At 38.8% G+C, this 12,582-nt stretch overlaps 1 protein-coding gene across 2 annotated transcripts in view; it reads left to right on the top strand.

Annotated features, from left to right (window-relative positions):
• The window catches only part of TXNRD1 (thioredoxin reductase 1), a 38,716-nt gene that overhangs the window by 13,871 nt on the left and 12,263 nt on the right, over positions 1–12,582 (top strand). For both annotated transcript variants that reach the window (XM_005150431.4, XM_031049917.2), the window contains 8 exons: positions 2,981–3,053; positions 3,168–3,287; positions 3,950–4,092; positions 4,221–4,336; positions 6,154–6,379; positions 8,074–8,166; positions 9,738–9,814; positions 11,481–11,637. In XM_005150431.4, coding sequence (XP_005150488.2) covers positions 2,981–3,053; positions 3,168–3,287; positions 3,950–4,092; positions 4,221–4,336; positions 6,154–6,379; positions 8,074–8,166; positions 9,738–9,814; positions 11,481–11,637 — 1,005 coding nt within the window. The remainder of the gene's footprint in view (positions 1–2,980; positions 3,054–3,167; positions 3,288–3,949; positions 4,093–4,220; positions 4,337–6,153; positions 6,380–8,073; positions 8,167–9,737; positions 9,815–11,480; positions 11,638–12,582) is intronic.

Here is a 12,582-nt window from a genome sequence, read left to right as displayed (position 1 = left end):
TTGCTTTTAGAAGCATATTTAGAGTTAATTAAGAGAATCCAGAATAGTGCAGAATATACCAGTTCTTAGGGTTGTCATTATCCCAGATATTTAAACTTGCTGAAATTTAATGTAAGACAGTAACTCTCCTTTACATCAGTAGTTAGGCATATTGCACCTCTTCTTGCTGTGGCAGAATGAGCTCTTCAGAAGTGAATTCAGTGTTCTTAGAAATAATGCTATTTTTTGCTCAAGACTTGGGGCTGGGTTATTCCTCCAGATAGACAGGAGGCATTTATTTTGTTCTTAAGAAGTGAAGGAAGTAAATTAGGAGTGAAAGAAAATGAGGAGACTATTTCAGCATAGAATTGGATTCACACCAAACCTCAGTCCCTTAAAATAACTATTATAATGGAAAAGTGTGGTGCTGAGTGGTGGATTGTAATATGCCGTATGTCCATGATCTATTCCAGTAATTTACTTCTTTCACATCAATAGGCACACTGTTATCATGGAGTAGGATGGAAGAGATCTTCACTATGAGGGAAATGAGACTTTGGAACAGGTTGCCCAGAGAAGCTGTGGCTGTCCCATCCCTGGCAGTGTTCAAGGCCAGGTTGGACGGGGCTTGGGAGCAACCTGCTCTAGTGGATGGTGATTGCTCTGCCCATGGTGGGGGTGTGTTGTAACTAGGTGATCTTTAGGGTCCTTTCCAACCCAAACCATTCTGTGATTCTATGACGTATAAAAATTTTGGTATCCTGCAAAGAGAGGCAAATACTGGTTTTCAGAGAATGGGGATGTTTTAGCACAGAACAGAGTTATTAGTAAAAGGGATCTTGCAGTCGTGCAAATCCAGTCTGCAATAATAAAAAGCCATCTGTTGATGTTTCCATAAGGAGACTGCTCTGCTTTGTTGTATACATAGGTTATGCAGCTACAGCAGTGTTGTTTATTGCATCATTTTTCAGCTGTGGGACAGAAAAGGTATGTAGCTAGGAAGATAAATGCCTTATTCCTTCAGTTCTGAATTTAAAGTATATTGCTTATTAGCGTTCTCAAGTGGTTGTAGAGTAGAGCAGGAGATGGTAGAGCAATAAAGTCACTATAAGAGTAATATGTGTATTTCAAATCAGTTTCATGAAGCTGAAGTGAAACTGGTTTGCACCTATAAACTTCAGACTTACTCAAATCTTTTTTGTAAATTAACAAACAGTGCTTTGAAAAGCAAAAATGAAAAGGGGAAAAAACCCAATGACTGCACAACTCTTATGAATTTCCAAATATCTACACTGAGGTGTGCAGCAGTGTATCTAGGTTGATTAAATGTGTGCTTTTCAGTATGCCACCTGCAGCATTGTGTGCATGTCTTCCTTTTCCTCTCTGTATTGTGCTCAAGGTTGTTATTTTGGAGGCGTGTCTCCACAGTGAGTGCAAATGTTGCCAGGCTGACTTTGTGCAACCCACTCCAGAGGCAGGCTGAAGTGCTAGGCTTTTACTATCAGTTCACACAGGACATCTTCAGCCTTAAGCAATCCTTTTGTGCTCATGCAGCACTGCACTTAACCCAGTAAGGTTTGAAAGCCTGCAGGGCAGGTTTTGTTACTGTGGGCATATCATTCTGCAGAAGTGGTTATATCTGCTTGTGATCTCTGCTGAGGTGGCAACACTATGCTGTACTGTATTATGTGAGCATATAGCTGAGTGTAAGCTTGAGAATCCATGCATTCAACTTATCTAACACTAGTAAAGCTCTTCTGAGCTGTGTGTAAGAGTTTTCATTATAAAGGAGCATTAATAACATGTCTCAGTCCCCTAAGCACCTTTCTGAGGGATTTTCTCAGAGGTGCTACTGATGGATAAAAGTTACCTTTGTGACCAACTTTGACCTTTATTAGAAGCAGATCCAGCACAAAGCTGCAGGTGTCATACTGAAAAGGTGTCTACAACCTGCATTATTTGAAATATGATTTGTATTTTGTGTGAAGTAAGATACATTTCAAATTGAAATTCTGATTGTCAGGTGTTTGGATTAACAAGTATTACTGGTAAAGTAATGCTGAATGCTGCCTAGCTCCTCCCAAACCAAGGCCTCAGGGTAATATGCTGTGCCTCTACTTGTCATTGCTTGCATGTCTAAGAACTCATCATGTGATGCAGCAAAGTTGTGGTTAATCTAGGTATTAAAGTTATTTTGCTGCATGTCACGGGGGAATCCATTGTCATTGTTTCTCCGCTATGTAGTACGTAAGTGTTTTTCTCTGGTACCAGTTATTACTGTTGATTTTTGCCTTTTCCTTTAAAAGCACAAAGAACAATGGAATCAGTATAAAAATCCCAGTTCTCAGTACCACTTACACACATTGATTCTAGATTTGCTAATGAAACTTCTCAGGAGAAGTAACATGAAATAAGCTTATCACTTTTCTAGTCTGGATGAAATCTGCGCAGTAAACTTGCCACAGGTCGTCTAGCTTGAAGAGCAAAAGCTGATCCTGATAACTACAGATTGTACTTAAAATGAGATGTTCCCTTCTACAAGAAAAGAAGTTTGGATGAATACAGTTGTCATGCTTCACCACATGACTGTTCATGTCATTGTGTGATGTGGTTTCAAACCAATGTTTGAGAAACCATCTTTGAAGCGAAAACTGGGTTAATGAAGAATTGGTTAAATATGTAAAAAGTAAATAGCATGTTGGGAAGTAGTGTGAAGGAACTGAAAGGATGGAGAAGAGGGGGTTTGACTCCTGAGTATTCTGCGTATCCACTGGTGCCATGCTGTGTAGCAAACTGAATGCCTATTTTTTTTTTCTTTCATCTTTTTTTCCTACTGAGTGTACAGATTAATTCAGAAGATTAATGACTGTCTGGCTGTTCTTGCAAATCATTCATTATTACTTAATTAAAAGTCACAAAGCTTTTCAGCAATGCATGAAGTTATCATCTACTCCAAATTTAACCTCTAATATTTAGATAGGTGTCTTAATTTGTTTTGCAGGAGGCTGCCAAATACGAAAAGAAAGTGATGGTGCTGGACTTTGTCACGCCTACACCTCTGGGAAACTCATGGGGTAAATTTCTCTTCATTGTAAACCTGCTAAAAAGGAGCTTTACTCAGAGACTCTGATTCTCCTTTGAGATAAGCAACACTGATATGAAAAACACATTCTGCTCCTTTCTCTCAGGTCTTGGAGGAACATGTGTGAATGTGGGCTGTATACCTAAAAAATTGATGCACCAGGCAGCTTTACTGGGACAGGCCTTGCAAGATTCGCGTAAATTTGGATGGCAGTTCCCAGAAGAAGGTAAAGGAGGAGAACACTTCAGTTTTGTCATTTGTGCTGAAAATACAGAGGCTCGTTCCACAATCAGTCAAGTCCTCATTGCAATTCAGCATCTGCTGGCTTTAACAATGTGAGGCAACTTCAGAGAGATTACAGAGAAACAAAGTGCTTCTCAAGTCTAAAGCCATGATGTTCATTGCCTTGCAGCGTTTGATCTATTTATTAATAGCTTCTGATCACATTAGTATTTGGTAAGATTGCTGTGTGAATAAAAACAGTAAGGTATTACTCTGTTTCAAATGTAACACAACATCTAAGGGTTTACCCCAGAATGTCCACTGTTAAAACTTCCTGATAACTACAGGCAAGAATTTCTTTTCCCTGCCCTCAGTTGCTGTCACTACTATATAAGAAGATGAATTTTACTTTATATTGGCTCTAATATGCATGTGTCAATAGAAAACTATAGATAATGCAGTAAGTCTAATTTTCCATGGCTTATGTCATATCTGTTACACTGTGACCTCTCATGTTGTCTACACTGGTGTAATTATTTGAATTTCAGTAGTTACCATGGAAAAAGAAAGTAAGACAAAGGTGACTGGGCCAGGAAAAAAATCCATATGCCAAAAAGAACTGAAAAGAAGACAGAAAGATGAACCTTTCTCTTTTGTTTCTAACAGTCAAACACAACTGGATGACTATGACAGAATCTGTGCAGAATTACGTTGGTTCACTGAACTGGGGCTATCGGGTTGCTCTGAGAGAGAAAAAAGTCACATATGAGAATGCATATGGAGAATTTGTCGGGCCACACACAGTTAAGGTACTCCCTAACCATGCTTGTTGGGTCTTCCTGTGGTACTTTATGAGTAGAAATACTTTTAAAATAAAATCATTTTTCCTTTGGTAGGACTGTGAAATACTTACTTTGGACTAATACTTTGTCCACAGGCAACAAATAAAAGAGGAGTTGAGAAGCTGTACACAGCTGAGAGATTTCTCATTGCCACTGGTGAACGACCACGATACCTGGGTATACCTGGAGACAAGGAATACTGCATTAGCAGGTAATACCAGGAAGGAGTATGAAGTCATTCACCATGTGTAAATGCTTCACCTGTAAGAGAAAGTGGTGAAGCATGAGCAGGGCTGCTTGGTTGCTGCTTTTCTTTCCTATGTAACTTAGGGGAAAGTAAGCACAGGAGAGCAGCTGTAGACAGATTTTAAGGTACAGAAAATTTTAGTGTCTTGTAGACACCACAGGATTGTGGGTGGCTGGCCAGGATGGTTCTGTCTCTGACTGATAATAGCAGTAACTGAGAGGACCATGAATCATGTGCCTGTCCATTATAAAACTAATTCATCAGCTCTGTCCCAGTTACCCTTACACCCACTTCCTCTCTGTTCCTTATGGCCTTTCAGTTCACATCCTGAAGGTTTTTTAGATAATGAAGAGCACAGTCTGCTTGGAAGAAATCTCCTTGCTCAAACACCAAGGAAAGGAGGAGTTGCAAAGCAGGGAATGTTGTGAAGCCAGTAGAAATGTATCTGTCTTTATGCATTGGGGCAGTCTTGAAACTCAACCCAGTCTTTTTTCCAGCTGCTTAGAGAAGTTAATTCAGCTTTTGGGAAAACTGGTTTCAAATGTCTGCATAATTGTTAAGGCAAATCAGTTCTTGCACGATTTTGACAAAACAAGAGCTATGTACAGACGGAATGTATTTTTGTATCAGATTAACTTTTAAGCTGCTTAATGCAGAATCAGAAATTGGAATTATGGGCTTGTAAACCTATAGCAATGAAATAAGTAATTGGCATGGTGTTTTAATTTCACAAGGATTATGTTGTATGTTTCCCTTCTAATAAGTAGTGCTGAAATGAAAGGTAAAAGATAATACATATTGCCTGCAAAGTGGTGCTAGAAAAGCATTAAAGCCAAAGAGTCACAAATGCAGGAGTTAAACTATCAGATTGAGACAGTCTGTGTGTTCGTCCCTACGTTCCCTGCGGGATAGGAACTGTAATGTAGCCATTAATTACGCAATCACATTTTATTCTACTACAACACTGCAAGAGAGCATCTTTGTTTAGCCTTTGCTGTTGTGGGCTGAGAAGAGACACTTGGTTTAGACTGAAATTTTTGGAGAACTGCATTGCTAACCTCTGCTTAAATACCTGCTGAGCAAGTGTGATGCCTTCATGAGTCCCTGCTTCCTTGAGAAGCCCTGACTTTACAGTCTAGGTCCAAAGCATGGTAGAACTGTCATAGCCTGGTAAGCAGTTGAAAAAAATGGAAAACAAGCACATAAACATGTTTTCCACAATTTCCTAGTTCTGTGTCTGCCTGTTACTGCAGCTTGCATTTGTTTCCTTTATTGTGTGTACATATTTCGCACTGTTTATAATGCTTTAGCAAAAGGATAAGTCTTCAAAGAAGTGAAGATGGTATTTTTACCGTAAAGGTGAACCCCTTCCTCTTCCTTTTAGCTCTTAGGAGCTAAAATTTGCAGGAAAATATATTTTAAGCAAGACTCACATTCAAAAAACCCAAGGAAACCAACCTATCTTTTTTTTAACAATTTGTCCTAAGTTTCTGTGGAAGAGAAAAAAAAAAGGACAATTTCTGTGGCAATGGAAAATTTTCATACTCCTTTTTTTGTGTGTGTGTGCACTCCTAATTAGAACTTTATAATTTGTCATATACTGATATTGTGTTCCAGCTGAATTCCCCCAGAATTAAATTGTTAGTTTCTTTAGTGAGGGGTAAGAGGAATAAAGTCCTATTCTTACAGAAAACAAATGAGATAAATAGGAAGCACAATGCATCCTTTTGGTTGTCTCTAATTTTCTTCTCTTTTTTTTCCCCTTCTTCCTTTTTTGCCAGTGATGATCTTTTCTCTCTGCCTTACTGTCCAGGGAAAACCCTGGTGGTTGGAGCTTCCTATGTTGCCTTGGAATGTGCAGGATTCCTTGCTGGTGTTGGATTAGATGTCACTGTAATGGTGAGATCCATTCTCTTAAGAGGATTTGACCAGGATATGGCAAACAAAATTGGCGAATATATGGAAGAACATGGAATCAACTTTATTAGGGAGTTTGTGCCGATCAAGGTAGGCTCCAAGTGTCGCATGACTTTGTATCTTTGTGAGATTCCAGAATTCATTGCTTTTGTTAGATGAATTAGTATATGTTGCCTTCAAAACGTTGTTACTCCTGCTTATTGTGGTCCTGCAAATGTTGAATATACTTAAATTCAAAAGTTGTCCTGAAATCTGTGAGAATTCTTGCAGGCTCATAGTTAAGCAAATATATAATTTCCTGTAAGATCAGGGCCAGTGCATCACAAATAGTCACATCTTTCATGCTAGGTCTCAAATTCCCAACCAGCAAATACTGCTTATGTGCCCAGGACCAGTGGGCGATCCAGAGAAGTAAATGGGGTTTAGAAGTATCCATCTGTATCCTTTACTTGGCAGAGTAATTAAATACTTGCTCAGTTTTTGTTGAATGTGGTAGGAGTACTCGTGCAGCTAGTTATGTATAGGCAAATTCAGTTTGAAAAGCAGATTAGATAAATTCTGGAGCTTTTCTAATGTAAAATTACCTTATCAAAGACTTCAGAGGGTGCTTATTTTTCTTAATGTCTTTTCACAATAATTATTGCTCATTTATTATGAAATGGGAAATAATGTATTAAGCCATTTTCAATTTGGTGTTAAGCCAGCATGTTATGGAGTTTAACGCTTTGGGGATTAAATCATTAAATTGAGTGCAGACTGTTCATTTTTGCCCTTACCACTATCAAGAGGAGCTTAAAAAATACTCTTGCCAGTTGCCACGCTTTGGGGCCGACCATCTCTATGAGTGTGAAAGTGGATGTTTCAAGGGACTTTGGTTTGATTCATGTTTACATTGCAGAAATCCCATGTTGTATGAAAAGCAAGAATGATTATCTAGCTTTTCTTCCAGACATAGTTTTTTATAGGCTCTAATGGGGGATGAGAAAGAAGGAAGCTTTTTTACATGCAGGTCATTTCAACTAACTGGCAGGTGGGCTTCTCCAGGTGTGCCTTGCAAAAAGCACTCTCACCCTAGTCACAAAATGCACTTTTGTGTGGTTTGCCCTGTGCCTCCACTACATTACTTCAATGGGAATAAAATACATGGCCTTGTTTCTAGTTGAGAATATCCATACACTTAAATTGCTGGATATATTTTTAGTAGGTCTTCTTGTCTCTTTCAAACACTGTTTTGGAACTTTGCATGTTGTGCTTATTAAAACCCTTCCTTGGGATGCTTGAAGACAGAAAATGAATTATTATAAATAATGCTGCCTTTGAACAAGAGCCATTTAAAACAGTGATCCTTTAAAGTCAGTAGGATGGTACAGAAGGCTTTTTAAAATTAAAAATATAGAAAGGACAGGGAAAACTAGAACTTTGTCAGAAACTTTGCTTTTTCCGTCTCTGAATACTGAATATGAAGTAGGAACTGGGGAAGCTGTTGAAAAGTACTTTTTCATCTGTAGAAAGAGCACTAAAATTTCCTGGACATGTGTTGCACATTTTCATCTCTCTTACATGTACAGCCAGCTGTAGGAAGCTTGTGGGCACCTTTCTGTTTCCTGGGGGAGGGTAAGGGAAGGACTGTAGCTGAGGACAGTAGTAATGAGGACAAAATATAACTCACCTATATAGCTTCAGAAAGATACGTTTGTATATATTTGTTGGAAACTAAACCTTTTGTTCCTTTTTTTCCTGTTGTCTGTCCCTCTTGTCCCGCCCTGCCCTTCTCAACGTTGTAGGTTGAGCAGATTAAGGAAGGAACTCCTGGAATATTGAAAGTTACATCCAAGTCCACAAAGGGGAATGAAATAATTGAAGGGGAATACAATACTGTGAGTCCTGTCTATAAATGTCAGAATGTAAAAGGTCCTTCCATTTAACGCTGAGATTTTTGTGGGGTGTTTTTATCCATAGTTTAAATTTTATTTATTTTAATCATTACAGTATACTTATTGGACACAATCGATAGGTAATTAATATGACAAAAGTCCCAGAATCCACGGGTGCTGGATCACTTGCATGCTTTTGCGATCTGTTTCTTAGCTTAGGTATGTTGATGAGCTTGGTCATGTGGAATCAGTTGCAGGATTTTTCCCCAGTGGGGTATTTGTCGTAAAACAGAAGTAATGATTTGTAATGGCTTTCATAGTAACTAAAGCATGTTCTAGAGTTAGCACAAAACAATGGTCCATGCAAGAGTTAAACAAACAGCTGTCATGTCTTCTTAAGACCAGTTGTTGACACAGCATCTTCATTAAAACAACTAAAGCCCAGTGGCAAGTCAGTCCTGGCACACTTTAAAACAGTAAAATTGCAGCAGATGGAGATGTCATTATAAGTTTGGTCAACTGTTTCCATCACCCCTCGCCCCACTTATTCCTATAGACCTTGATGATGAAAGGAAGAAGAAAGTAAGATGTAAATAAATTGTTTGGAAATATGCATAAAACATAAAGACAAGCATTTGTGAGCCTGGGATTTCAGATTGCAAATACTATGTGCCAGTGGCCTCGTTTACCCGTATAGAGCACCAGTCATTCCAAAACAAGGACATGCCCCAGTGCATCTAAGGGACAGTATTATGAGAAAGTTTACAATAGCAGCAGTGCTGTTGCATAGTGTTGCAATACTATTTTTCCTGGTCCATAGTAGTGAAAGCTTTTTAGCTAGCAAATCCTTTTCATTAAGGAAACATCTGGTTTGTTATTTACTGAAGTGCTGTCATTCCTCATAGAAGCCATGAGCTGTGTTGGATGCATTTAAGACCTTCAGCTCTGAAGACCTGGCGTACTTTGTTATCTAAAAGACGACACAGATCTCTTAAGTCCTTCAGCACAGTTCTTAGTTACCTGTGCGGTTGTCCAAGGCTGCAAAGCATATAACACTTTTCCTTATGACAGTATAGGCTAGAACTAGTTTTGCTTGTTAAGGTAGCCAAGGTGACAGGATGGATAAGGATCTGACCTGGTCTGTCATCATTCTGAGCAAATGTTCAAATAACATTCAACAGATAATATTCTTTGGCAGTGACTTGGCTGAGAGACCCTTCCTTACAGAGCATTTTGGGGTTACCTGTTCTGGAATACCACGATGGTATAAAAGTTTGAGGAAATAAAGAATCTGACCCTAACCAATTTGTTTAGAAGACTCTTAGGGTGTTTTTCCAGGAAAAGCTTTTTGGCTGTATTTAATCTTCTCATTAAAACCTGGTATTGTTAAGTCATGGTGGTGGTGTGGCTTGTCTTGAAGTCTGTGAATGTACAATGGGTCATAAGCATACTCATATTTAATGTGACCAAGCCTTAGATACTAATCCTTAGTATATAATGAAAATAATAGCCACATGAAAATAATGCACTTTTGACGTTTTAAAAACTCAGTAACAGGCATTGCTGTTTTGCAGGTGCTGCTAGCAATTGGAAGAGATGCATGCACAAGGAAAATTGGTTTGGACAAAGTTGGAGTGATTATCAATGAAAAGTAAGAACGGATGTCTGTATACCACTCACTGCTGAGCTTGTGTCACTGTTGCAGTGGTACTGGTGCAATGGTACTGGTGCATAGACATTCAGATGCCTTGAGGAAAAATTTGTTTCCTGTTTGCATAGACTTGGATAGGAGACTGTGTAACAGGTGGCTGCATTTTCTGCCATAGAACTTCCACATTTGCTTTTTTGATACTGAAATATTAATTCCTAAATGCTGGGAGTCAAAAGTGTCTGTTCCATTCTGTCCAGGCTCACAAGGCAGTTTCGGCTTCTTTCAGTGACAGGGCTTTCTAGAATCTGTCAGATGTTCCTTGTGCTCTCTTAATCCTATCTCCTTGTTTTTGTCTACTATTTCTTGGGGCAGAGATCTGTTCATACAGGCTTTTGGCGTGGTGGGGTTCATTTATACTTTAATGAAAATGCTATTATATGCTTATTTTGAAATGCAAGGTCGAAGTAGCATTACTTAAACTCACAGTTGGAGTTTGTGATGTGTTTTAGGTTTTGGAGGAGTTTATTTCTTGTCTTAGAGCAAGCTTTGGGAAATACCCATCTCCTTTAGAGGAGCATTTTATGTTCAGTGTAGTGAGGCTGTTGCACCAGGGGGTGGAGCTATCTGTAATATTTTCAGTATTAGTAACTAAAGCATCTTCTAGGCAAGTGAGGCCTAGATGATCTTCCCTTTGAAGAAAAGACACAGGACCGTGAACTGGAATTGGTAGTCTATGGAAAAACAGTGTAAAGGGTAGCTTATATATGAGCACAGGGACTGATGTTGCTGAAGGGAACTGTTGAGATATTCTGAAGTGGATATTTTGGTCCACTTAGAATTGGCAGACCCATTTTGTCTTGTATTACAGTACACACCTTTCTGACATCAGGACACCTATTACTAGCTTAATAGAATGAACTATAAAATTATTAGCATAAACCATATGTTTGTTAACAAGAGCAAAATTGAGGAAGTTCGATTTTAGTACAGGAATTGCTGCTGGTCCATTATGTAACTGTGTGACTGCTTCTCTGCCTGTCTGTTTAGGTTTCCCTATTACACGTGTTTCCTGCAGAGATTACAGCACTATCTCATTTATTAATGAAGTAGGAAATATTAATAATTTAAAACTTCCATTAGGTCAGCACACTTACAGCTAAAAAGCTTGGTGGCTGTCCCTTAAGTAGGGTGTCTAACAGCTTGACCTGTGTTTGTGTAAAAGCCTGAAGGGTAAGTTGATAGAAACTGCTTCAGCTACTGGATTGGAATTTCAGTGGTAGAGAAATTCTTTTGTCCTACAGCTCGAGCAGGAGAATGTCTCCTCTTGTCATTCTTCAAGGTTGCCAGTACACAGCTCAACTGATAGTAGAGGGTGTTTGAAGAAAGGATTTATACCTCACCAGAGAATTGATTCAGGAGATTAATTGCAACATCACAGGCTACTGCCTTATCCAGTGTGTAGATTCCTGTAGTTTTGTTAAAATTTGCACTGCTTTGCATTCTTTCCCAAGTTTGTAAGACTGAGAATGTGACTTCTCTACTTCATGCTTCAGATACATGTCTTCCTCTTAAAGCTGTAGGGCCTGGCTCCTAGCTGGAGTTATTTATACCTCCAGTCCTCACAGCAGAACACTTAGACTGTTTTTCTTGTTAATTCAAATTACAGAACAGGAAAAATTCCTGTCAACGATAAGGAGCAAACAAATGTGCCATATATCTATGCAATTGGAGATATACTGCAGGACAAGCTGGAGCTCACACCAGTGGCAATCCAGGCAGGGAGATTGTTAGTTCGAAGGCTTTATGCTGGAGCAACCACTAAGGTAAGGACCTAATTGCCACAAAATGCTGTCATTGCTCTAGGACTTCTAAGTGCAGTGTGCAAATCTGCTTGTTTATAAAAAACTCAGTAGGCTTTTAAGGATTAGCTTTGATCACTTTAATTTTCCCCATGCAAAGATATTGCTGCAGATATGTTCTGCTAATTGTGTAGGAAGAAAGTAATACCTTACTGGATTAAGCAGTAGTCTCTTTTTTTTTTCTGTTAAGAGGCTTTATTTTTCTCTGAGTAATAAAATTACCTGAGATTGTTTAACTTGTTTTTAACTCTACTGCCTTCCCTAGAAGTCAGCAGTCATTGCCATCGCACTAAATGCTTTAACTCTAATTCATAGGCAGTCTACTAAACCTACGTGCAGTCCCTAAATAGTGTGCAATGGGGATTTGTGATGCTTTTAATTTTCAGTGTTATTGCCACTAATTTTTTTCAGTTCTCATCCATGTGTTTTCAATAGAGTATATAGTTCTGCTTATAATTGAACGGGGACACAAAGGAAGATGAAATGTACCCATAAGTCAGCAGATATTTATACCTGAGAGATTGAATTCATCAATTCAGTGTTTGTTTCATACCAGTGCAATTGCAGGTTTCAGTCAAGTTATGCTAGTCCAAATGGGAGTAACATGGGTACTCATTTACATCTTAACTTTATACTGGGAGAAGACTGCCTTTAAAGAGCTGTTATGTGGACACCACTGATGTGAGAGCTTGTTTTACCGTCATAACCAGAGGGCAGGAGCATAAAGGTTTTCCTCTTTTAGAGCCTGCTGTATTCATATGAAGTTCAGCTGTTGGCCAGATTTAGAGCTTGATTGAGTTGTTTATTTTAGGCTGGCAGGTATTGCATTAACAGAATCCTGCATCAGTGTGTCTAATGTCATTATGTCAGCCAGGCAAAATTTAAGCTGGAGCCAGATTATTTTCTCGC

Source organism: Melopsittacus undulatus, chromosome 5 (genome assembly GCF_012275295.1).
Source record: "Melopsittacus undulatus isolate bMelUnd1 chromosome 5, bMelUnd1.mat.Z, whole genome shotgun sequence".
NCBI lineage: Eukaryota > Metazoa > Chordata > Aves > Psittaciformes > Psittaculidae > Melopsittacus > Melopsittacus undulatus.
The sequence above is the reverse complement of the archived record's forward strand: the minus strand, read 5'-3'. Positions and strand labels throughout refer to the sequence as shown.